Source organism: Rissa tridactyla, chromosome 3 (genome assembly GCF_028500815.1).
Source record: "Rissa tridactyla isolate bRisTri1 chromosome 3, bRisTri1.patW.cur.20221130, whole genome shotgun sequence".
Taxonomy (NCBI): Eukaryota; Metazoa; Chordata; class Aves; order Charadriiformes; family Laridae; genus Rissa; species Rissa tridactyla.
Window position 1 is genome coordinate 25,221,253 of NC_071468.1, and position 23,401 is coordinate 25,244,653.

General features: G+C 43.2%; 2 protein-coding genes across 4 annotated transcripts; one reads left to right on the top strand and one right to left on the bottom strand.

Annotated features, from left to right (window-relative positions):
• Positions 1–5,552: 5,552 nt before the first annotated feature.
• Positions 5,553–10,851, bottom strand: LOC128907210 (putative deoxyribonuclease TATDN3). 3 transcript variants are annotated; one of them, XM_054195763.1, is made up of 10 exons: positions 10,725–10,851; positions 10,571–10,603; positions 10,384–10,457; positions 10,126–10,210; positions 9,402–9,464; positions 8,260–8,369; positions 7,806–7,861; positions 7,486–7,590; positions 6,189–6,298; positions 5,553–5,778 (listed from the first exon to the last, which is right to left on the bottom strand). In XM_054195763.1, the coding sequence occupies exons 1-10, from the start codon at positions 10,788–10,790 to the stop codon at positions 5,635–5,637; spliced, it is 846 nt and encodes a 281-aa protein (XP_054051738.1). In that variant the 5' UTR covers positions 10,791–10,851; the 3' UTR covers positions 5,553–5,634. The 3 variants fall into 3 exon arrangements, with proteins under 3 accessions (XP_054051738.1, XP_054051737.1, XP_054051736.1); XM_054195762.1 differs by having other exon boundaries at positions 6,189–6,266; positions 7,478–7,590; XM_054195761.1 differs by having other exon boundaries at positions 6,189–6,269; positions 7,478–7,590.
• NSL1 (NSL1 component of MIS12 kinetochore complex) lies at positions 10,789–23,401 on the top strand. Its single transcript, XM_054195760.1, has 6 exons — positions 10,789–11,103; positions 11,331–11,415; positions 15,029–15,159; positions 17,685–17,739; positions 20,410–20,477; positions 21,895–23,401. Exons 1-6 carry the CDS (start codon positions 10,789–10,791, stop codon positions 22,171–22,173), a joined length of 933 nt encoding a protein of 310 aa, XP_054051735.1. The 3' UTR covers positions 22,174–23,401.

Here is a 23,401-nt window from a genome sequence, read left to right on the forward strand (position 1 = left end):
GATGATGGTGTGATTTTCCACGTCTCACCCCCTGTACTTCCAAAACAGGGGGATGTGGCCCTGCTCCTCCCCATGCCAGTGTTGCTTTGTGGTCCTTCAGGCTGGTGTACTCATTCCCATGCTGGGAAGCTGAAGGTTTGCCCAGCCATGCCACGGTGCCGGTGCTCTGCCGTGGCAGGCTGGGCTCATCTGTATGCAGCCACCAACCATGGACACCACGCAGCCGCCTCACCTGCCCTTGGAGGCAGCATTCATAGACATATTACCTCACCCAGGAACTGCAGACAAAATCCATATATTTTGATGTTGCCTGTCACTTTGGTAGGACATCAGATATGTCCCCAAGCATTGTGGCAGAAGTTGCTTGCTCTTCAGACCACAGCCCTTTGAAAACAGGCCAGATCTTCCTGTCCTGTGCACGTGGCATTTCTCTACACTTTTTTTCAGCTTTGCCTTAAGTTCCTTGATGGCACCTGCGCAACTCACTACATGACAAGCATGACAAGTATGACAAGCATTCCATGCACCAGCAGCTCTGTGCACCAAAGCCCTCTGCGGCAGCCAAACCAAACGCCGGCACCGCTTGTTATGCTGTTTTCTAGGGCAGAGAGGGGCTACACCTTGCTCCTACGGACTCCTTGATGCAGTGCTTCCTTGTTTCTGCTTTTTCAGGTCAACCACATTACCATTTTCATCAGCAGACCCGGGTGTAGTAGTGGTCTCCTGTGTCTGCATTAAGTACCCCGTTGGCAGCATCTCTCTGTGCGCAGCACTGAGCATTTGGGGAGACAAGTGTCTGCCCCAGGCACAGGCTCATCATGGCCACGATCCTCATTATGTTTTCTCACCCAAGGAGGGGCATAAAAATTTGCCAGGGCCTGGAGGGGGTACTTTGTACTCACTGCACGGTGGGGCCACCACGCAGGGCAGTGCGGGTTATCATACCCCGACCAGTTCACACCGACAGAAAAGCCAACCCCAGCAGAGGAAATGAACGGATGGATAACCACCTGCTGAAGAGGAAAATGCTGAGACAACTAGGTCCTATGGCAATTCGTATCCTTCCTTTGATCTCAGCTGCATCTTTTTACCGCGTATAGAAAGCAAAGAGAAGAACAATAAACCTTTCTGCTAAGCCAGTGGCTCTCTCAAATTAATTTTCCTGCTCTGTAACAGGAACAGAGGATCGAACCCCTGCCTGTATTAATGAAAAAACAAACAAAAGCAGAAGTTCATTAGTGATGAAAGTTGCATTTCCCGCCAATCATTTATTTGTTTTTGCCTCTAAAGAGCCTATCTATGCATGGCATAGATAGGCTCTTGGAAGCACCTCCAGTAAAAGTCTTTGGTCAAATTGTTTAAACTCTTGTCACAATAAACAGCAGGATTAAACAGCGTATCATCCACTTGGCCTCATCACCATCTCCTCACTTGTTCCCATGTCAAAATCTGGAGAAACTCATCACCCTCGCAGTTTGCCCCAGAGTTCAGCAGATTCAGGCCCTGTTAGTCCATGACTAAAAGCAAGTTTCAGAAGAAAGGCCCCAGGAGGACAATCGACCTGCAGCCCTCCAAAAAATATTTGAGTGAGCACAGATATAGCCCTTAGTTCAAGTGACTTATGCTGAAAACTTTCAGTTCTACAATACCCACTCCACTCTTGCAAATCACTTGGCCTTCAAGCAGAAATCTCTTAGGTCTTGTTCCATGTGAGTCCTGCGAACAGCATGACACAGGTGGCAAAAGGGCGGTGACACCAGCCAGCCAAGGAATTGCAGTTTCAGCGCCCTTCCAGCCCCTGCTACGGATTCAATGTGCTCATTGAACAAGGAAAGTGCAAAGTACCTCTGTGTGATTTGGTAGCCATCGATGACATACGCTGGTCCACTATTTTGTCTCTATCAACAGACAAATCCACTTTAGAAGCTCTCTAGATCTACAAGCTCTGCATCTCTGCCTATGGAAAGTACCTTCATGTTATTACCGTCAGCCTGCATCCCCCTTGTTATTTATGCCTGGTGTTACGCTACGCACTTACTATAAGCCCTTGCACGTGTGGGAGTCCCCAGCGCACCCAGTGCATCTGCGTGTATTATTTTAAGCCCGGAAAGAACCGAGCAACATGAGGCCTTTTTTTCTGGCAGAAGCTGTACCATCCAGAGCTCCATCAATAACAGAGCACTGACTAACGAGCGAGGCACTCCGAAGGCACTAATTATGCCAAAGAAATCACAAACCTTTCTTGATTTCTATCACATCGTGTACACCCTGCAAGGCAGAGAGACATGAGGAGTCAGTCATACAAAGTGCAATCAATCAGATCTGCTGTTTGTAGCATCGCGGGGAAAGGTGCTGGCTAAAGGTATCAGATGGATCTTGGGATCTACCGCTTTCCATACTGCTGCAGACCATCCGTGCCATTCCGCCTCTACGAGACAGAAGTCACCAGGGCTGTTAGTGTCCCCCAAAATCAGTGGCATGACTGAAAAGACCTGGGTCTGCACTAACTCTGTGCTTTCTCTCTCATTTCCCCACAGGTTTCCTGAAAGCTGAACAGGGCATCCAGCTAAATTTGCACTGGGTCTTTCCCTGAGTACGTCTCTGGCCACTCCAGTGTCCTGTGCTACGTAGGAGGGGACATGCCTTCCCCAGACAACCTGAGAGGCTGCAGCAGGGCTCAGCACACACACTGGTGTTGCTAAGGCCAGACTTTGTGGGAATGGAGGGTTTCATGGTGCGCAGCCACAAGGCTCCCCCACCAGCCGTCCTGCCTTCCCGAGCCCCTCCGGACCAGGCGTTAGCAGGCAGAAATGCAAACTCTCCGCTAAATTCCCTTTTCAAGGTAAAGACTCAGGATGACTGCTGAGGAATGAATGATGTTTTCCAGCTTGGAAACCACACATCCTCCCCCCGCACATTAGCGCTACCACCACTCCTGAGTGAGCACCTTAAAAAGTTCAGTTTCCTGCACAAAGAGGACTTTATTTATTGCCAGCACCTGCCATTTCCCCAGCACTGACTGCATGGGTCTGGGGCAGAGCTCACACAGCAAACCAATGGCACCGGGAAGAGGGTGCTGCTTCTAACCCTTGTTTGCTTTTAGGGATGCCAACGTGGGATGGGAATGACACTGCATTTTCCTTTTCTGGAGCGCCAGGCCACCTATGCCATGACTTAGCTCAGGCGCCGCAGGTCTAAGGAGAGGACAAAGTTGGTCTGTTTCGCAGTGGGCGCCCTGCCAGGCTCACCCTACCCACGGCTGCTGCAATGCCAGGTTTTTCTCACCCAGGGAAGGAGGGAAAAGCAGTACCATGCCACCTCTCCCAGCCCCAACCCCACTCCTGCGCCACCGCAAGCATCTCTGGGCCCTGCTGCTGCAGGGACAGGGGACACAGGCTGTGTCCCCCACGGCTGGCCACCTTCAGCGGTGCCCTGCCCAGCTGGGAGCCGCGGGACACGAGCGTGCCTACAGGTTTTTGCAGGGCTGCAGCAGCAAAAAGGGACTGGAGAGCTCGGGCCAGGTGTCATCTGGCTGGGAGGCTGAGCCTGAACCAGAGCAACGTTACCCCCTTGCAGAGAGAGGGAATTTGAGCACACTAATTACTTCGTATTTCCCTTTTTGCAAAACCAATGTTTTCATCCAAGGCTAAGAATTTTATAGAGAATAATAGTAATAAGGGCAAAACTCTGCAAACATTTGGACACAGCCTGACTTTTTCCTGGGCGCATCTCTACACGTAATTGCATTCCCATGCGCTACTGGGAGCCTTCCCGTCACACAGGCAGCAAGAAGCATGTGTAAGGCTGCCTGGTATCGCCTGTTTAGCATCTCCGATAACAACATGATTATTAATCGTTAATGTCAACCGCATTAATATTCTAAGGCCTTTGCACACCTGTTCCCTAGCACCATCTGGAGGCAAACTCTGTCCTTCACCCAATGTAGTGGAAATGGTGCCTGTAGATTCAGGATAACAAATGGCTCTAACTACTCTGGGCCAAACATTCAGCAAAGATTCAGGTGTTTGCTGTTCTGAATACATGTTGTAAGAGAGACAAATTACTCAAGTTTGGTTGTTTGCTGCAGGCCAAAAACTGTTTAGGAACATTAACTCTAAGCAAAAAGCAGAACACCACAGCTGTTCTGCTAAAGACAGCAAAAAAACCCCTAAGAAACTCCTGACAATGTGGTTTTAAGAAATAGAGGAAGAAAATGTACAGGAAACCAAAAGTTTGAGATGGGTATCGCTTACATTACGAGCTTTTGCTCCCTCCCTTCCCCCCCGCCTTTTTTTTTCCCTCCTGTCTGGGAGCAGATACCTTCTCCATCTACATCCTCCTCAAGACAGGAAAAAAAAAAAAAACAGCCCTCACCTTGCAGTCCTACACCCCAAAAGGCTGACATCAGATTAATTCAGAATAGGGTATTACAAATCATTTTCCAAAGGGACAATCGGTAAGATGCTTTAACCAGGAAGACAGGAAAAAGTCTAATCTGAAAAAATCACATAGGTACCTGAGACATAGAAGACGCGTGCCCAAATCTTAAAGCCAAACGCTCTCACCATGGGCTGATATCATGCATAATTTTGTACCTGTGGTGGTCATGGACTAAGTTAATACCTGTATATTTTCTTCACCAAGCTAGTAAAACTCCTTGTAAGGTGTTAAAGCCGCCACTTCCCTAGTGGCCCTCAGAACAATTGTCATAGTTCTCCGCAGTCAGCAAAGTTTTGATCAGCATTTCAACAGGCCCACGTCCACACAGGTGCTGTGAGGGAGCACGAGGTTCAGTTTTTAGGACACTGGCCAATGTAGCAGAATCCACAGCAGACAGGTACCCCCAAGATCTCACAAAATTGGGCTCGTCTCCGTTTCACATTCCCCATCTCCTGATACTGAGCAGTCCGAAGAGGAAGTCTTTGAAGTAATACCAAACCCAGGGTTCTTCCTTTGAATATGATTTGAAAAAAAGTCAAAGCAAACCCTTCTCAAAATAGTGAGGATCCGAGTGCTGTGAAGTTACTGTATACAAGGGGAAAGGAGAGAAGTAGAAGGGCTGTAATTCTTTCCTTCCAACTGTATTTTGAAAGAAATCAGTCGTTGCTTCTGCACCACTCATTGAGCTCAGTCAACATGACATACAGAGAACATCCATCCCGCTCAGGTATTTTAGTGGCTCAGAAAAGGATGTGCAGTCTGCAAGTCCTAACAGGAGCTCACATTATCACGAGTGGGCCCACAACCGAGTGACTTCCACTCGGCAGAAACTAAGGAATGAGGGGGACATTAAGCACCGCACACTACCCATCTGCCGGGCTAGGAGCACCCGAGCAAGGAGTCTGAGAAACTAAACTGACAATTTTATGGTGCTCTTCTTTACAAAGTATTCATTCAGAAACATGAGAGAGAAGCAAACGAATAACCTATCACATCTAAGAGTTGACAATGGTATGCACTGAAGAAGGTATTTGAGAAATTCACTATATTCATCCTCTGCACCTGTATAACACTCTGCTTACTTCTTGAACTTTCCAACAGCAAAACTCCACTTTAAGACAAGATGTGTGTTGGTTTTATTTATTATGCCATAAATAATAGCTGCTACAATATTATACATTTTAGCTTCTAAGTCTATAGCCGTAGAAAGTTCCGAAGTTTGGGGAATACTTTAAGTGCGTTCTGTGTAGTCACTTCTATAACTTCTTCAACTGGAATTCCTTTAATTTTGGCAATGTATTCTGCAGCAACGTAAATATTTTTTGGTTCATTTCTCACCTGAAAAAAAAAACAAAACAGACCCAATTGCAGATCCCTACAGATGACAAATGTTTCAGATTCAGTACACACTGACACAACTTCAGTCGGACTGTGGCATCTGTGACCGAGAAATTACATGTATCTATTCTTCTTGGTTTACAGTTAGACTCGATGATCTTTAAAAGTCTTTTCCAACCTAAATGATGCTACGATTCTTGGATTATTCTCCCTTTTTGCCCATTCCTGGAATTTCTTCTCCTTTCCCAGCCTTGGGAACACAGACTTGTTCATCTCAAAATTTGCACTTGGCAACCCCTTTTGTCCCTTGTCCATGCTGACACTACTCCACTCTCCCATGCCAGTAACTAACCTCCGTAAGGCCTGGGTTTGGATATACATGCATAGAAGTCCCTCCCCCCATCACTTACCTGTTTTTCAGGCCCCAGAGCAGGAGAGTCAGTTTCTAAGCACATACTTTCCAGAGGTAACAGTTTCACAAGCTTCTGCTTCTTGAAGAAAACAAGACAGCTATTAAACGCTTTATGCACTTAGACCTGTGGGGAAAAAAATGCATGAAAGGAGGACACCCCCTGCATTTAAAAGCAATGTCGAAAGACGTTGGTGCCACCGTCTGCATTTTATCAACAATTTCAGAATGGAAGCAAGAACACCAAGGAGCTGCTAAAGAAGTCCCTTCAAATTAAGATTATCCTGTTTTCTAAATATCTGAAGTACCATTATCTAAACACTGAACCCATTGTTATCTATGAAATCATGTAGTTATAATTGCACAAAATACCCTTTATTTAGAGTTATCGATGCAATTTTAATTTGCTGGCTTTCTGTATATATAATATTTGTGTACCTTTTTCGCATCTCTGCTTTTACCCCTCAACCCCAATTTGCTTTCCTTTCTCCAAGTTCCTAACCTCATCCCCCACCTATATCCATCCCTCACACCCCCTCCACTTGAATCATGCCTTTTCCTTTCTTACATTTCCTGGGCTGATCACAGAAAGTGATGATGGTGCAGGATGGAAACAGACCGCTACTCCAAAATAAGAAGTTAGCATAGTTTATGGCAGCCCAGAGTAGAAATTAAGAGAGCAGTCTCATCAAATCAACGGCTGAACCTGACCAATGCTGTCTTTAAAGCGACTTAGCTGCTTCTCTGCTGTGTGCACCTCGTGATAATCACAATTTTTCAAAGGTCTGTCACTTAGCCAACTGTGAGCAGATTTCCTTTTGTATAGAAAGTGCCATAGCATGGAGACAGAAACTAGTCCTTTTCCACATGTCATGTCCCTACTCTAAAACAGTACAGTGAGGGAAGCTTCCAAAGAAGAGTTCACCAGAAGTCACAATAAAACGAGAAAGAAAAAAAAAATGCCTATTTTCTTAACCCTTGTTTCTCAGGAATAGCTGAACTGTTTTAACCAATATTTCCCCCAAAAAGTCTAGCTAAGGCAAAAGCCCCAGGGAGAAATTTAACCAAAGTAAAAATGTGTAACACTATAAGGAACTGAAACTTCTATTGAGAAATGTCAGGTGACAGCAACCCTATGTGAGTACTGCTAGTCCCACTTCAAACTGTACAGACTTAAAGAACAAGCATATTCTTGAGCTGCACAGTGAAAACATTCCTGTTTGCCATCCTGATAAGCTGTCAGCTATCATCTGCAAGCCCCAAGAAGGAGCAAATCCCTTTAAATGTTACCTGTTCACTCCTTATAATGGAAGGAGGAATGGAGAAGAAGTATCCGGCTTTCACGCCTTCCATCGCTACAGATGGCTTCCCATCAAATGCATGAAGCAACACCTTCGTAGCACCTCAGAGAAAAGAAGCAAACCAAATCATTAGCAGTGTTTACAGTAGGTCTGTGATGTCCGCTTCCAATGAGACCTTGGTCCCATAAAGAATGAATGCAGAATCTCTGCACTATTCCTCCCGAGTTTCATGTGCACAAACTGGTGTGAGGACATGGCACAACTAAAGAAATTCGGCTGACAACAGCCATGACAGAGAAAATACATTAAAAACATACCTTGTTCCTTTAAAAGATTAATCGTTGGTCTTCCAGCTGAGCGGGAATGAACATTTCTGCACAGCAAGGAGAGGCCCGACATCAGGAAATTCAGCAAAATACATTTTTTTAAATAGTACAAACAAATTAACAGCATCTTGAAGACAATAATTAATCTGCATTACATCTTTTATCAGAAAAAAAGTCTAGAGACATATATATGAATCATTTTAGCTACAGTGAAGATATAGCAACAACAAAGCAAGGACAGGACACAGAAGACCACTGTATCCAAGTGCAAACATAGGGAAAATTCTATAATTAAATCTCAAACTGGAGACTGATAGGACACTAACGCCAGTTTAATCCACGTAAGAAAAGTTCTGTGGGCTCTTAGTAACTATAAATCCTGGGAAATGTTTCCGCATGTTACTGAGATCTGGCAAATTCTCCTAGTAGTATAAACAAAACGTACAAAGGCAAATCCAGGCTTCTTGCTAACTCAATCTGCTTGATCAAAACCTGTCTTTGTCCTTCCTTCTGTTCATCCGTGCTGGCAAATCTGGGAGTGAAATCTAGTCCAACCTACAATACAAGAAGAGAAGTGAAAAAATTTTACAGACCTAACGCTTGACTAAGCCACAATACCACACATAAAGACAAAAAATGCTTCGAAACTGCAAGGCATTCATAATATATATACTAGAGACTGCAATTAAAATGAGCTCAACCACAGCTCAACTCAGAAACAAACCCATTCCCAACCATAAGCTCTTCAACTATGAAAGCATTTGTGGGCAGACAGTTACTAACAAGTGTATTTAGCATTTTAATCTGTAACTGCTTTTCTGAGGTTCTAATATTCTATTGAATATTATTTCAGATTAAATCTTAAATCTGGATTTCCAATACAGGACCTGAACCTGTAGCTTTATCTCTACCAAAAATTACCCATTAATTCTATACTTTTTTTGATTTAAACACATTCAGGCAAAATTCAAAGTTTGTCAAAGCAGCCCCATTCACAGTTACATCAAGCAAAGTCCTCGATATACAGTACAAGTACAACATACCAAGTTTAGCTACAAAGCTCTGCCAATAACTGCTTTTTCTGCAGCCAGTGCAGAAGCAGCCATAAGTGCCTCCAGTACCAACACACAAAAGAGGCAGACTCTACCCTAAAGCTTTCAAGCCTCGGTTAGTTTATAAACAAATATAAGACAGGAGACAAGACATGGATACAGACAGATAAGCGATCACAAAAAAAGAACTGTACAAGCCGGCGAGGTGTACTGAAGTCACAACTTAGCCTACTTTTGTCAGGGAGGAAGGCAGGAAGGATCTGAATGAGGATAACAGTGTGACTTGACACTTCATTGTGCCAGAGAACAGGTCAAAAGACAATATAGCATAATTATGCAATTCTTCCTACTAAATCCACCAGCGTAAAAGCCATCTATTTCCTAATAACGATAATGAAGGAAAAGAGGGAATCAGGCAAATCTATGAAGGAAAGCACTTTAAGAGTTCATTAAGTTTCACTAAGTTTTTGTAGTTCTGGTGACAGATACTGCCAAAGCCATACACATTGAAACAACTTATGGAATTTTTACTTACTTCTCCAATCCCCACCAATTTATCTTTGTAGAGTTCTATAAGCGGCAACGCAGCATCCAGATCCTGCAAGAACAAACTAAAGATGCAACCCTCACTGCCCTTACAAGATGGAAGGGCTATGAGCTCAACATTATGATTAAATTGGCATTTCCTTCATCATTCTTAAATTCTGTACCTTAAAACTTGCTATGACTGTGAGTTGTGCGGTCAGGCAGACTTTAGGAATGTGCAGAATTTCCCTTCTTTATTTAATGACCCTTCATTTCAAGTTATCTTTCCACAGGAGCATTAGAAGTAATTAAAACAAGGCCCATAAAAAGCCTGGTAACATTAAATGGCTGCAGACAGCTCTCCAAGTTTTTGGGGCGAAGGGCACAAAGGGTCGCCTTACACTTCCCATGCTAACAAAGGGACATCTGCAGACACACACCCATGCTGTTTGCTGTAAGTAACGCACTCACTTGGGATTCCTAAAACTGTTTCGCTTCAGTAATACTGCCAGATGACTCCAGTGAACAATTCTGCTTTAGGACTAATGCGGACAAACGGATGCACTAAGAGACACAGGGATTTGGTCCGCTGGGTCTCCTGTATCACAGAAGCGCAGAAAAATCACTGGGCAAATCTGAAGTTCAATCAGGCAAAGCAGAGCATCCCATCGTCCGCCCCGAGCAGTCCCAGCAGGGTTTTATAGCTGCGCTGATCTAATGCGATGGTATTTTACCTTCGGAATAACACTGCGCTGCTCCTCCGGCGAAACCTCTTGAACTGGGTGAACTCCCAGGCAGGGCAAAACAAACCCTGGGAACCTGGGAGCGTGAAACGATAAAGAAAACAAGCTTAAAGTCAAAAAGAACGGCCGGCCCAGCCAAGGAAGACAGCGGGGCTTCCCTCCCCACGCTTGGCTCCCGCCAAGGCGCGGACCCCGCGGCCGGGACACGGGTGGGCGCCGGGATACTCTATTCCCCCGCCGTCCTCGTACCTCTCAGACAGCGCCACGACACTGCGGAACTCCTCCGCCCGCTCGGACACCACCACCAGCGCCGACACCGCCGCCTGCGACAGACACAAACCCCCAGCCCATTGAGGCCAGGCCAGGCCAGGCCAGGCCAGACCGGGCGGTGGGGCCGAGGAGGAGCGGGGGAGAGGGTTGTTGCCGGCTGCCTCACCTGCTTCGCCTCCCGCACTACGGCCGCCACGTCCTGCAAGAGACAAGCACCGCCTTAGCACCGAGGCGAGGCCAGGCCAGGCCAGGCCAGGCCAGGCTAGGCTAGGCTAGGCTAGGCTAGGCCGGGCCGGGCCCCCGTCCCCTCCGCGCCTCACCGTCTGGAAGCAGGGCGCCGCGAGGTGGCAGTGACAGTCCACCGGCCCCACCACCGCTGCCGCCATGCTGCGCCCGGGTCTGAGGGGAAGAGGCGGGAAGGCGGCGGGTTCTGCTTCCGGGCCGGCATTTTCCCTGCGTCCGAGGCGGGAAATGGCTGCCGGCCCAGCGTCGCCGTTGTTGCCGCCGCCGCCGCCTCCGCAGGAGGCGGGCGCGGGGCAGCCGCCGCCCAGCCCGGCCGCTGCCGTCTGGCGGGACCCGCGAGTGCGGTGCTGCTCCCGGCGCGGCCTGGGCGAGGTGATGGCGTTCTGCGCCCCCTTCGTGCGGGCCCTGGCCCAGGGGCAGCCGGGCGGGTCCGCCGCCGCGGGAGACGCGCTATGGGTGAGGCTGAGGCGGGGAGCGGGGAGGCCCGGTGCTGCCGGGACTCGTCTCTGGGCGCTTGTGCCCGCTTCTGCCAGGGGCCCGGCACAAAGCTGAGCCGACCCGTGGTGTCAGCCCAATTTTCCCCGAGGTAGTCAATTTCGTGCGGCAGGAGGGGCTTTTCCAGGTGTACTTGTGTTGTAGCCGTGCCTGAAGGATGGCTTCTGAAGCTCTCCCATCTCTTGCAGAACTTTGAAACAGCGGTGCGGGAGAATGTTACGATTAACGGGCAGCCCTGGGAGGAGACTTCGGAGGACTGCGAGCTGCAGAGCGGTATGTGTTGGTTTTCATTCATTTCCCGCTGGATGGTTTTGTTTTGGTTTCTGCGTGTGGTATTCTTAATTGGGCGGGTTTTCCCCCAGCTGTCTGCGGCAGTAAGGATGTTCACGGAGAAGGTAAGGTCAAACACCAGCTCAGATGTGCCCACGAGAAGATCTGAAGTGCTGCACTGCAGGACCACGATTCTTACAGAGCAGTGTTTGTAAAGAAAAAGAAGGGTAACCAATACGTGTAGGGATCTGTATCCAAGAGAAAAGTGAAGGGGAGGTGCTTTATCTGAAGGACCATTGCTTGTTTGACATTTCTGTCAAGATCCTTACAGATCTCAATACACGAGTTCCATCTATCACTAGTATGGTGCCTGCCTGACTTAAAGGATCTGTCCTTGACTACCAGAGAAATGTCGCTTAGAGACACCCGAAGTATCTGATATTAGCATGGGAAAAATAAAGGTTTCACTAGGTTTAGTAGCAGCTGTCTTGCCGAAAAGTCTACAGCAACCTTTTAGAAAGGTGGTATTTCAAAGCAAGATTTTTTCATTTGGGTGGTTACAAAAAAAAGGCGTTCTATTTAATCGTCTCCTTTTATTAGAATAAAGAGAGTATTCAAAATTTCATTGAATAGGGTAAGTTGATCTATTTTTAAAGCTAGAACAGTGCAACAGGATCCATATTTGGAGGCTTCGCATCCTCTCTGGGCAGCCATTTTCTGTGTTTGACTGCCGTGTTGGTGATAATTTTCTTCCCTGTGGCCTGTTGAAATGTGGCATCCAAGCTAGGGTGGTATGGTCCAGGTAGATGAGAATCCTGTCTGCATCATTGAGCTCAGAGAGTAGCAGTCAACGGTTCATACCTTTTACAAGCAGAGTTCCTCAGGTGTCTGTTCTGGGACACGTTCTTTTTAATGTGTTTGTTTATCCATGACTGGGGAGGAGATGGAAGATGCTTTCACCCAATTTGCAGCTAACATCAACCAGGTTGGTGTGCAGTGAATATGCCCATTCAGGGGAATGTAAACAGGCTGGAGAAACGCATCTATGGGAATCTCATTAAATTCAACAAGGACAAAAAGCAAAGCCCTAAATCCGGGAACGGGTAGCCCCCTGCAGAGGTACAGGATGAAAAGGACCTAGGGGTCCTGGCAGGCTTACTCTGAGCCAGCCTAATATGCTATGTTAACGGAGTGTAGTCAGTAGATCCAAGGAAGTGATTATTTACAGCACTTACTAGAGCACATCTGGAGTAGTGCGTGTGTTTTTGGACTCCCCCAGTATTGGGACATTGTTGATAAACTGGAGTGAGTTCATCACAGGCTGCCAAGATGGTCAGGGGAGTGGAGCACTTGCTTTATGGGCTGAGACTGAAGAAACTGGGCTTGTTTAGCCCAGAGAAGACAAGCCAGCCTTCCAGTACCTACAAGGATGTTACTGAGAATATGGAGCCAGGCTGTTTTTTGAGATGCGCAGAGGCAAGGGTCGTAAATAAAAAGGGGAGGTTCTGATTTGATTTAAGAACATATTCACTGTTGGGATAACTTAGCATTGGAAAAGGTTGCCCAGAGAGCTTGTGTAGTCTCCAGTGCTAGAGGCTTCCAAGAACCAACTGGATGAAAGCCCTGAGCAACCTGGTTTGGACTGTGTGTTGGCCGTGCTGTGAGCAGGAGGCTTGAGTCAGGAGAGACCTCCTAAGGGCCCTCCCAGCCTGAGTGATTTTGTGCTGGGGACATTGGCCAAGGTCTGTTCCTATCAAGAGACCCTAGTGGTATGTCTGTTTCTACTATTTAATATAGAAATCAAGTATATGTTTATAATTATTGATATATAGTCATATGTAATATATACAATATTTTTATAATTATTTTTTATAATTGTTTTTTGAATAATAGTAGTGGGGACTCTTGTTAGTCTGGTGTCCAAAGAAAATTTCAGTGCAATTCATTTCCTTGCCTGTGTTAGTGTTAGATGCTCCTTGCCTTTAACTTAATGCTTTTTACAGTTGCACAAAGCCAAAAATACAAGTATATTAAGCTAGCTATGGAGAAGGAGCTCCTTGAACTGTTTTTTGGTCAGGAGGTTTCTGCAGTTGTTCTAAAATGATAAAACTCAACTCCTTTGACTGCAAAGTCAAAAATGCGCTACAAAGTCTTGCAGTGCAAAATGCTGAACCAATTGGGGCTCACTTCACTAATTCCAGTTTGCTCAAAAATTCTTGAGAGGATTTTCTTAACAGGAAAACTTTGACCAGATGGATAGTATTTTCAGTAAGCTAGCCTTTGTCTATACAAGTCTAACATTGTGCCAGCTGAGATGCTGTCATCTTCCAGCAGGTGTAAGGACTGTATTGTGCTTTTTAATTTGATGTAAATTTACTCATTTGCCTATCTCTGATACAGTTTGAGTCACCAAATGATCTGGCATTTTGTGCCTTTGGTGTTTAGGTTGACCAGTGGCTCGAGTCTTTCCTCTCTATACTTAAATGATTTCATAAAACAAACAAACCAAACAAACCCACAGGCTCCTAAAAACCTTGATTTTGCCTTTCTGAGGTTTACAATCACCTGATTGTACACAGATTGACCGAGAGAGGGTGCTCAAAATCCATTCTTTACCACTAGTTTTCTTCTATAACTCTCAGTTTTTGTAGTTTGTAATGATGGCATGTGATGTCGGGACAGTGCAGGCATTTACTTGTCTAAATTTTGAAACCAGTTTTAAATTATTATTTCAGGCTTTTAAAATTGTTAAGTTTGATTGCAATCTCGGAGAAGCTATGTACCTGTAGTAGGGTAGCAGTAGTCAAAACACTTCAGTCAAGAGCTGAAAATATGTTCTAGGTATTTAGTCTAATCTTATAATTGGAAAAGCAAGCTATGAAAGTTAGCTCCTACCACATACAGTCTCTGGGGCCTGAGGTGTTGAAAGCAGACATGTTTTGGTTTTTTTGCAAACTCCATGTGACTAATAGTTACAGATGTCCTCAGGATGCAGTGTAGTTCAAGGAACTGGATTTCATTAAGGTTAAATATTTAACCTTATATAACATATATATAAAACATATATAACCTTATATATGATATAAGGTTATATCATCATATATTCTCAAAAATTCATAGATGGATTTTAAAATTAATCTGTATATCTGTGCTCTACATGATATAAGATCAGTTAGGCTTCAAATTACTGTTTGGACAGTTGGTGTTTGTTGAAGGGTTGTGAATGACACAGATTAAGCTGCATCTTGCACTGCTTCCCGTCAGTTGAAAAACAAATTATCTCAAAAGATAACCATTTATTTGTGAGACTTTCTTCGTAGATTCAGAGTTCATAGAGAAATGTTTTGGATTTTTTTCCCCAGATGGTTCCCCTCTTCGCCCACCCCACCACTAGCTCATTTACTTCAAAAGTAACTGGCCATTATTGTGTTGTGTTCCAGTTTCTATATTGCCTTAATTAAGAGATCCAAGACAGATATATTTATCTTTTCATTGATAATCAAGCACGATTTCTTATTTCAGATCTAAAGCTGTCTTTTTCCTTATACCTTTGTCTCAAATTAAAAAAAAAAAGTACAAGAATCCTACAATAACTTTGTGTATTCGTCATTTTTAGGTTCCAGCATCAAAATTCTTGAAGATCAATTTGATGAACTAATAGTAGAGACAACAACAAAACGTAAACAGTGGCCTAAAAAAATACTGATGCATGCTATCCAAACCATGAAAGCAGAGCAAGAGATGCTAGTAAGTAACCTAAGATTTTCAGTAAACCTTTGCATATAGTAGCTGCTGACCACATGTAACTTGAAGAAATAAATCATCAAACGTTGACCTTTAAGCTCCTTCCCATAGTTGCTTTTGATTCTTTGTCATATAATGAAACTGTTTCTTTGCATTAATTTGCTCTGCAGTAAAATGAGAGTTACTACAAAGTGTTGTGACTATTGAGTGAATTGGACCTGCAGCACAGTTCAGCAAGTCACTTAAGCAGATTGCTTCAACATGATGACTCGTCATTTACAAGCCAGGATACACCTATTTACCTTGTCAAATCCGGGTTTCTGAAATCCTTGGCTGAAGGCTGGTTGACATACTAAATGTTATGATACATACAGAGAGATATCATGTGCAGTAGATGACTGTTAAAAAGATGTCTGTGTTTTCCTAAGCACTTTTGTTGAGCTAATGACTACATTGAGTAAGTACTTTCAGTAATGAAAGAAAAAAAAGAGTGAATTAATGAATAGGTGCAGTAATTTCTCTGTTTTTTTGACACTGAATGTAAAGTAATAACTGACATTAAACAACCCAGTCATGTCCTTCATTGCTAAATTTCTTTCCTGTGGTTACATTAGGCCTGCTTTTTGCTTACCTGCTGATTAACTATGAGTCAATTTTCTTTGGTAAAAGAAAAAAGGACAAGAGGCAATGGGCACAAGTGGAAATACAGGAAATTACATTTAACCATTGAAAAAAACATAAAAAGAACTGTGAGGGTAGTCAAACACTGGCACAGGGTGCCCAGTTTCCATCCTTGGAGATACTGATGGAGATATTCAAAACCTGATGAGGCCCCGAGCAACCTGCTGTAGTTGGCCCTGGTTTCAGCAGGGGCTTGGACTAGACCGTCTTGAGAGGCCCTTTCCAGCTTCAGCTATTCTATGATTCTATATTAAAGAAGACAGGGATTTTTTTAGAAAGTTGTTTAAGAGCTTGCATTGCATTTCTGAGGACTAAAATTGACAAAAGTAACTCTAGATTAGGCAGGCATAGATGATTTACAGTAAGTAAAAGTGCATGGGTGTATATTTGTCTTAAACCTGAGATATTTTCTAACATATATTGCCTTTTGTGATCTCTCTGTTTTGTCAATATATCAAGTATGTGAAACAAACCCAAAAAAACAACTAAAATAAAATATGTCATTGCGTAACACCAAGATTTAACAAGACCTTTTAATCTTTCTGCAAAAGGAAAACTACATTCTACCTGAGTCACAAAGTGGATTAGTTATTTAGAATGCGCCTCTCACTACCATTTTTCTGTTGCTGATCTCTCCAAATCTTACACCGCCACAGCTAGATGATTATTTTAATTGAAAGTGTCTGCAAAATATAGAAAGGTTTTACTTTACCTCTGTAAATGAAGTGGCTTATTTACAGAGCTACTCAGCTACTTCTGCAAAGGTACTAGTGGTTTTTCTACTTTTGGTTGAGGAATTTTTATGTTCTTTTTGGACCCTAGCTACTCCTGTGATGCATGTTTTCTGAGGCATAAAGAGCAGCTATGAAGACGCGGTAATTAACTGCAGTTTATCTGGAGACAACCACTCATTTAGTGTGGTGATCTCCCTAAAGAGATCATCCTGTAGGTTTTCAGTCAAAACATTCTGTTATGTTTGAGGATAACGTTTGTTGTTCTGCCTGGAGCTGAAGTTACTGTAAACTTGCTAAGAAGATGTGTGAACTGTGAAAAATTTGCTCTGGTAAAAACTACAGAGAGGAATAATTAACTTTCTTCCTACTTGTTTTTGGTTGAAGTAGGTTGAGGCTCCTGAAGTGGAGAAAATACTAACTTGCAGATGATAAAACTTAGGTTTCCATGTCTTTGCTTTGTTTCCTTCTTCCCCAGTAGTTACTTCTGTTTCCACTTTTAATATAACTAAATATTAGCTATATTCAGTATTTATTATTAGTTAACTTCATGTCACAATAATTAACTGATGTCAAGTCACAAGACTCACAGTAGGACCAAAGAGCCAGAGGCTGGTCCGTGAAGGAGACTGTTATTATTCATGCATAAGTAATTACAGGGCTAGAATGTAGTCATTTAAATAGTTTTCTTTTTCTTAGCTTTTTGTCTTAATGTACCCTTTGTTCGACTTTGGTCCTCTGTGAAAGCGTACTGTTTTTGTGAATGGCTCCTTAGAAGCCAGAGCAGCTCTGTTTCCTCTGTGGTGCAGCAGATGGCAATGCTTCTTCCAAAATGCCTGGATTTCAATTTAGTTCTCATGCTTTAATAACCAGAATCCTGCAAACTAAAGCTGATTTTGGAGACATGTTTGCAGTGAACTTAAACTGTGTTAAGCAGGACACTGTTTCCAGTAACTGAGTATCTGTAACTGTACCTCTAATACATTCCTTATCTAAATTATTCCACCGCCAACTCACTGTATTAGCCTCTCTCCATTGTTCTGACTGCTATGTGTATATTAGATATCTATTAAACTAAGAGGGTATTTCAGAACTTTTCTTTTTTTTAATATGCAGAAGCTCTACCAGCCTTTTGTAACACCAGAAGAGATAAGATTGCAGCCTTCTCAAGGTAAAGATTTTGTGGGGAGGGGAACTGTACTGAGGAAACACTGCCTACCTTACTGGCTAGCTGTAAATGCTTAAGAAGCTTTCTTTAAACTTGTTTAAAATTATTGACTGTTGAAATAATTAAATAAAGCAGCTAGAAATTTGTCATAACTGAATGTGTTGGAGCATCAGTTCGTTGTACCCGTTTCTCTTCTTCTGAGTGCTGTCTGCTGTTAGGCGCTGTACTTAAAAGCAAAAGCTGGCCACTGTGTGGGTGTTGGGTAGAAATTGTCCCAGAGCTACCTTCAATAGGTTTTCTTACTTCTTTAATCACCACTAGTGGAGGCCAGATAGGGAACTAGATGGATCGCTGACATTATACTTTGACCGTTCTTGTGTTTCCTTTTACACGAATACTAGAAATTCTTCAGTCTCTCTTCCTAATCAGTCAGTTTCTTCAGGGAATTGAAAGCAGTTGTGTAGTACTCAGTGATGGCAGTGTTGACTCTCCTAACTTCCAAAGTAGGCATCAAATTTTGTCCTGCCTGCGTCATTTGTAAGTGTTGATGAAAAAGAAAACCGCAAACAACATCCTAAGTTTGCGACATGCTTCTGAAAGATTCCTTGTACAAACTCCTTGGAAGAGGGTGGTGTATTTTGTAGTTGGTGATTGGAATGTGCTTTTTTGAGGCTGGCCTTAAGAAATTGAAAGTTTTGTCTTGCCTGTTTTTAAGTATTGAAAGATGACAAAATTTACCAGTGCTGTTCTGAGTTGAGAAGCGTGGTGGCGGAGCCCTCACGATGGGTTACTGCACATGATATAAAGCTGGTGTAACAAGCAGTGGTGTTAACGTTTGAGAAGCTGAGCTTAGTCTTCCAGTTCTCACCCTGCTGAGCTGACTTCACTCTAGGCATCATTTCCTCTTTGTAAACAGGAGACATTGCTTCCAGAAATGCCAGCCTGTGCAGCAAAGCAGCTAAAAGGAGCAGTAAACAGTGTCACTTCATAGCTGCGTTTCTTTTGGTTTCTGGTGTCCAGATCTGTGTTTTTCTGATGTGAATTAACTACTTCTTGTAAGTTAGTAACAGCTTACACTATGGTATTGCCTTTTTAGGTTTGGTAACAGCGAAGTCCTAGACAATATAGCATAGAGTTTGTGCTGAATTTTAGTATTATGTAGTCTTTGGGAAGCTTATGTATCCCAGTTTAGCAAGCACAGTGGCCAGAAACCAAAAATGTTTAGATTACTCAATACCTTTCATTTCCTTTTTTCATTTCCCTATGTTGTGGAAAGCCTTCAACACTGAGGAATATAATGCTGTCCATGTCAAGCTGAACTCCTGCAGGCAAATTTCATTTAACTGTGTGTCAGTCTTTCTGTATAACTGGAGTAATCCAAGTAATTATTTTTACTTTTACTAAACTCCCTCCCTGCTATTTCATAGGGTCACCAGTCTTTTAATCCCAATACTCTACAAAGAATCCTCCATTATAGACATATCCTTCTTTTAGAGAATGTCCATTCATAGACCTCTGTGGTGTGGTCAGAGAGGCTGCTGTAGGACTGGTTTTCCTTCCAAACTCTGAATGATGGTGAATTTTAGCATCCATGTTCATACATGGATTGTGCGTTCCTAAACCGTGTCTGATCAGCATATTGGGCATGCGGAGAGACAATTTAACAAAACACGGTCTCTTGCTGCTTACTACGTTTCACCAGGGGATCACTGTCACCCTGTGCTAGAATACAGTGATGGACTAACATTGTATCCTGCAGAAAAATAATAGTAGTGGAAGTGAAGCTGCATAGTTCCCAGGAGCAGGCTCACTTATCTGCTGATTTTAAGTTTTTGTTGATGGTGTAGCATTGCAGACAGAATAATGGTGGACAACATGCAAAACAGTTTTATAATAATTTAAAGAGTTTAACTCTTGAGTAAAGAATTAATCGTCAAAAATGTATATTGTGTTGATGATCTTATCATATTGTTAATGCAATTAAACATATGCCATTTTCCCCCAGTATTCTGCACCTACTTCACTGTTCCTGAAAGCTTCTTTTTCTTTCTTTTCTTATTAAGCCAGAAGAATTAATGCAGTTCATGTTGTTTACACTTGGTTCTTTTTTATTCTTGGTGTTAATGCTTGGTAAGTTAAGCTAGGAGAAAAATGTAGCCTTTATTGTAAAAGCTGACTTGTTGGAGCTCTAACATTATTTCCATCCGTCTCCCCTCCCCTTAAAATGGGTTTCCTTCATCTCATTTTCTCCACAGTTATGTTTATTCTACTTCTTTCGTGCAGTATCATCAAATGTAATATGAGCTTGAAAGGTTTGAAAACAGATCTTTTCTTTGTCTTTTTCTTTATAACTGTTCCCTTCCTTTATGTCATATACTGTCTTTGTGTCTCATGTTTTGTTTAAGCTGTAGGTTTTCTAGTGAAGAACTTTGTGGCTTGCTATAATTGAGACTTCTAGGCGCTACTACATTTTGAGTGATAAAGAGTAATAATAGTAGGATAAAACATACAAGCTGTTGTCCTCAGTGCTATAATGAAAGGGATGTGTTGTAGGTTTAGGTTTTACACAGGGACTCTACTGCTTTTCTGTCCAATTTCTAAGAAGTCAATAGCAACTATTGGGGGGGCGGATTTTGTTTCAGAGGTTTATTTGGGCTTTATGTTTTTCTGTAGATGCTTACATCACAGATTTGAAGCAGGTGACAGAAATGGCATCCAAAGAGATCGGTGCGGCAATGAAGGTGAGATCTCTGTGTGCTCCAAGAGGATACTTTTTATTTTCTTGATGTGAGAACATGTCATGAAACAGGAGTTCTAACTCATCTTGGTTATGGTTTTGTACAGCTGGAGAGCTGGGCAGAGAAGAACCTAATGAGGTTCAACAAAAGCAAGTGTAGGGTCCTGCACCTGGGAAGGAAGAATGCCAAACACCAGTATATGTTAGGGGCGGACATGCTGGGAAGCAGCTCTGAGGAGAAGGACCTGGGGGTCCTGGTAGACAGCAAATTATCCATGAGCCAGCAGTGTGCCCTTGTCGCCAAGAAGGCCAATGGCATCCTGGGCTGCATAGGAAAGACTGTGGCCAGTAGGTCGAGGGAGGTCATTCTTCCCCTCTACTCTGCACTGGTGAGGCCACAACTGGAGTACTGTGTCCAGTTCTGGGCTCCCCAGTTCAAGAGGGACAGGGAACTACTGGAGCGAGTCCAGCGAAGGGCAACCAAGATGATTGTGGGACTGGAGCACCTCCCTTATGAGGAAAGGCTGAAAGAGCTGGGACTCTTTAGCCTGGAGAAGAGAAGGTTGAGGGGGGACCTGATTAATGTTTACAAGTACCTAAAGGGTGGGTTTAAGGAGGACGGAGCCAGGCTCTTTTCAATGGTTCCCAGTGACAGGACAAGGGGCAATGGGCACAAGCTAGAACATAGGAAGTTCCGTTCAAATACACGGAAAAACTTCTTTACAGTGAGGGTGACAGAGCACTGGAACAGGCTGCCCAGGGAGGTTGTGGAGTCCCCTTCTCTGGAGATCTTCAAGACCCGCCTGGATGCAGCCCTGAGGGATGTGCTTTAGGCAATCCTGCTCTAGCAGGGGAGTTGGACTAGATGATCTCTAGAGGTCCCTTCCAACTCTGAAGATTCCGTGATTCCGTGAAAAAAGCCTGCGTGTGTATTTTTGGAAGCAAGTACCTCTTTAGGTTTGGACTGCTGAAGTTGTATCTGTAAAGCATTCCCCCTCTCATGGTAGTAAGGAAGATTACCCTGTGGCAATGGGAACTATTTTTTACAGAGATTTTAGTACCTGAAGCATGTGGAAAATAAAACATCTTTTGAAGACCTGTACAGCTTGATAGAGCATGTGACATTTGTTACTTCAGTACCAGCTTAGACATGAACTATGGTGTTCCTGTGATACTTACTCAGCTTAAAGACGTAATGAAGGAACATTTAAACTCTGTATACTCTTTGCATGGCTTGTGAGTGCAGACCCTGGTCACTATTGGGCTGGTAGCTCTGACTTCCCAACCTTCACCTGCCATCCTAAGGATCATCTCTGCAGACACTGAAGCTTTTGTGTCTGTCAGATCTAATTAACACATTTCATTCATTGTAACTGTTACTTTCCCCATGTAACTTGAGGTACTTGGGTTTGTTTTTGCAGTCTCTCACAGCGCTAATAGAAAGAGCAGAAGGTTTTTCCCAAGCGTTAACTTGGCAACCAACCTTGGAACTCAGCAAGCTGCGGCAAGAAGTCTTTGCTGGTTGCAAGGCGAAGGAGGAAAAGAATGTCCAAAATCTCATATCACCAGGAGAAGTCACACCAACAGATGCTGATACCAGGAAAAATCCTTGTGTTTTGCTAAAAAGAAAAAAAGCTGCAGATTCACCAACAAGAAGACGCTACCCGCTTCGATGCAGGAAAATTGCTCTCAGTGCATGAATTTCTCATTTGGTATTTTCAGATTGGAAACTCAGTTGTACTCTTGTTCAGTGCGCTCAGTCTTTTTTTCTTAAACCTTCGTCTCCCTCTAATTTTGGTCCTATACATGGGAGCTTCCTTAGTTATCTTGTCTTTGCTCTTTTTAAATATTTCCATTTTTACTGTCATACGATGGTATATGAAAGCCTGTGCGTACCAGTAACATCTGATATCCAACAAGTACATTTGCTGATTAACACTCATTTTTTTGCTCTTTTATTACAGCATTTAGCTTGAGTCCTCATGCTTCTCAGAGTTGTGCACATGCTTTATGTACATGGGCAGTCTTTTAGTAAACCACTAAATGCTCGTTTACATTAAGCATGCACCTTCATTTATTACTGAGGTGGGTGGGTATTTTTTTATAAATAAATGAAAAAGAAATTCACACTGGAGCGTATTGAAAACATCAAATTTGATATGATGTTACAGTTTTTAGAAAATCCATGCGCAAATGTGACACTGGTCCCTGCTATTCCACCTTTCCTGCATTTAGGTCAGCTGGACTTATTTATGGTCCTGTTTGTTTAAACTTGGATTTTTAGTAATTGTATATATTTACTTGCAGTGTGCCCTTCTGGACAAGGATTTGACCATGCACATCTTACCATCTGGTATTTCGTTTCATGTAACGCAATTATGCTGTCTGGGGTTTTCCGGGACAATATTTCTGCAAATTACAGGATTTTGACTTGGGTCATGTACGCATTTGTGATGTTTCCCTGAGCTTTAAAGATCATTATAGGCTACCAATAAATGGTATTAAGTTGAGCTAACTTACTTTTTTTTTTTCCTTTACACATTAGTACTTAGGCAATTGCACAGAAGTACTAAATTGAGTTGTGCCTTAACCGTTCATAACTTTTTCTGGTTTATGATCGCATCTGCTTGCAGTAAAATACTCATGTCTAATATTTAACGTATTTCTCACACAGTAAATGGAGGGGTTTTTTTAGAAGCTGTATTAATGAAATGTACTGTGGTAAGAAGATAGGTCCAATTTAATGTCTAAAAGACTGAAAATTTTCAAGAAAACTTGATAGATTTTAGCATTTGTTTTATAAAGGTGAGCATCTGTACTGAGACTTTGTATATTTAATCATATGTAAATATTTGTTTCCTGTCGCTCTTGTATGTACAAATATGTGTTTTTATACAAAGTAAATTAAATCAATTAAGGAAGATCAAA

Coding starts and splice junctions, on each gene's coding strand:
- NSL1 (XM_054195760.1), top strand. CDS start 10,789: ATGCTGCGCCCGGGTCTGAGGGGAAGAGGCGGGAAGGCGGCGGGTTCT. Junction 15,160..17,684: donor AAGCAGAGCAAGAGATGCTA/GTAAGTAACCTA, acceptor TTTAATATGCAG/AAGCTCTACCAGCCTTTTGT. Junction 17,740..20,409: donor AAGATTGCAGCCTTCTCAAG/GTAAAGATTTTG, acceptor GTTTTTCTGTAG/ATGCTTACATCACAGATTTG.
- LOC128907210 (XM_054195763.1), bottom strand. CDS start 10,790: ATGGCGGCAGCGGTGGTGGGGCCGGTGGACTGTCACTGCCACCTCGCG. Junction 10,604..10,724: donor CGGCGCCCTGCTTCCAGACG/GTGAGGCGCGGA, acceptor TGTCTCTTGCAG/GACGTGGCGGCCGTAGTGCG. Junction 6,299..7,485: donor TCCTCCTTCCATTATAAGGA/GTGAACAGGTAA, acceptor AAGTGCATAAAG/CGTTTAATAGCTGTCTTGTT.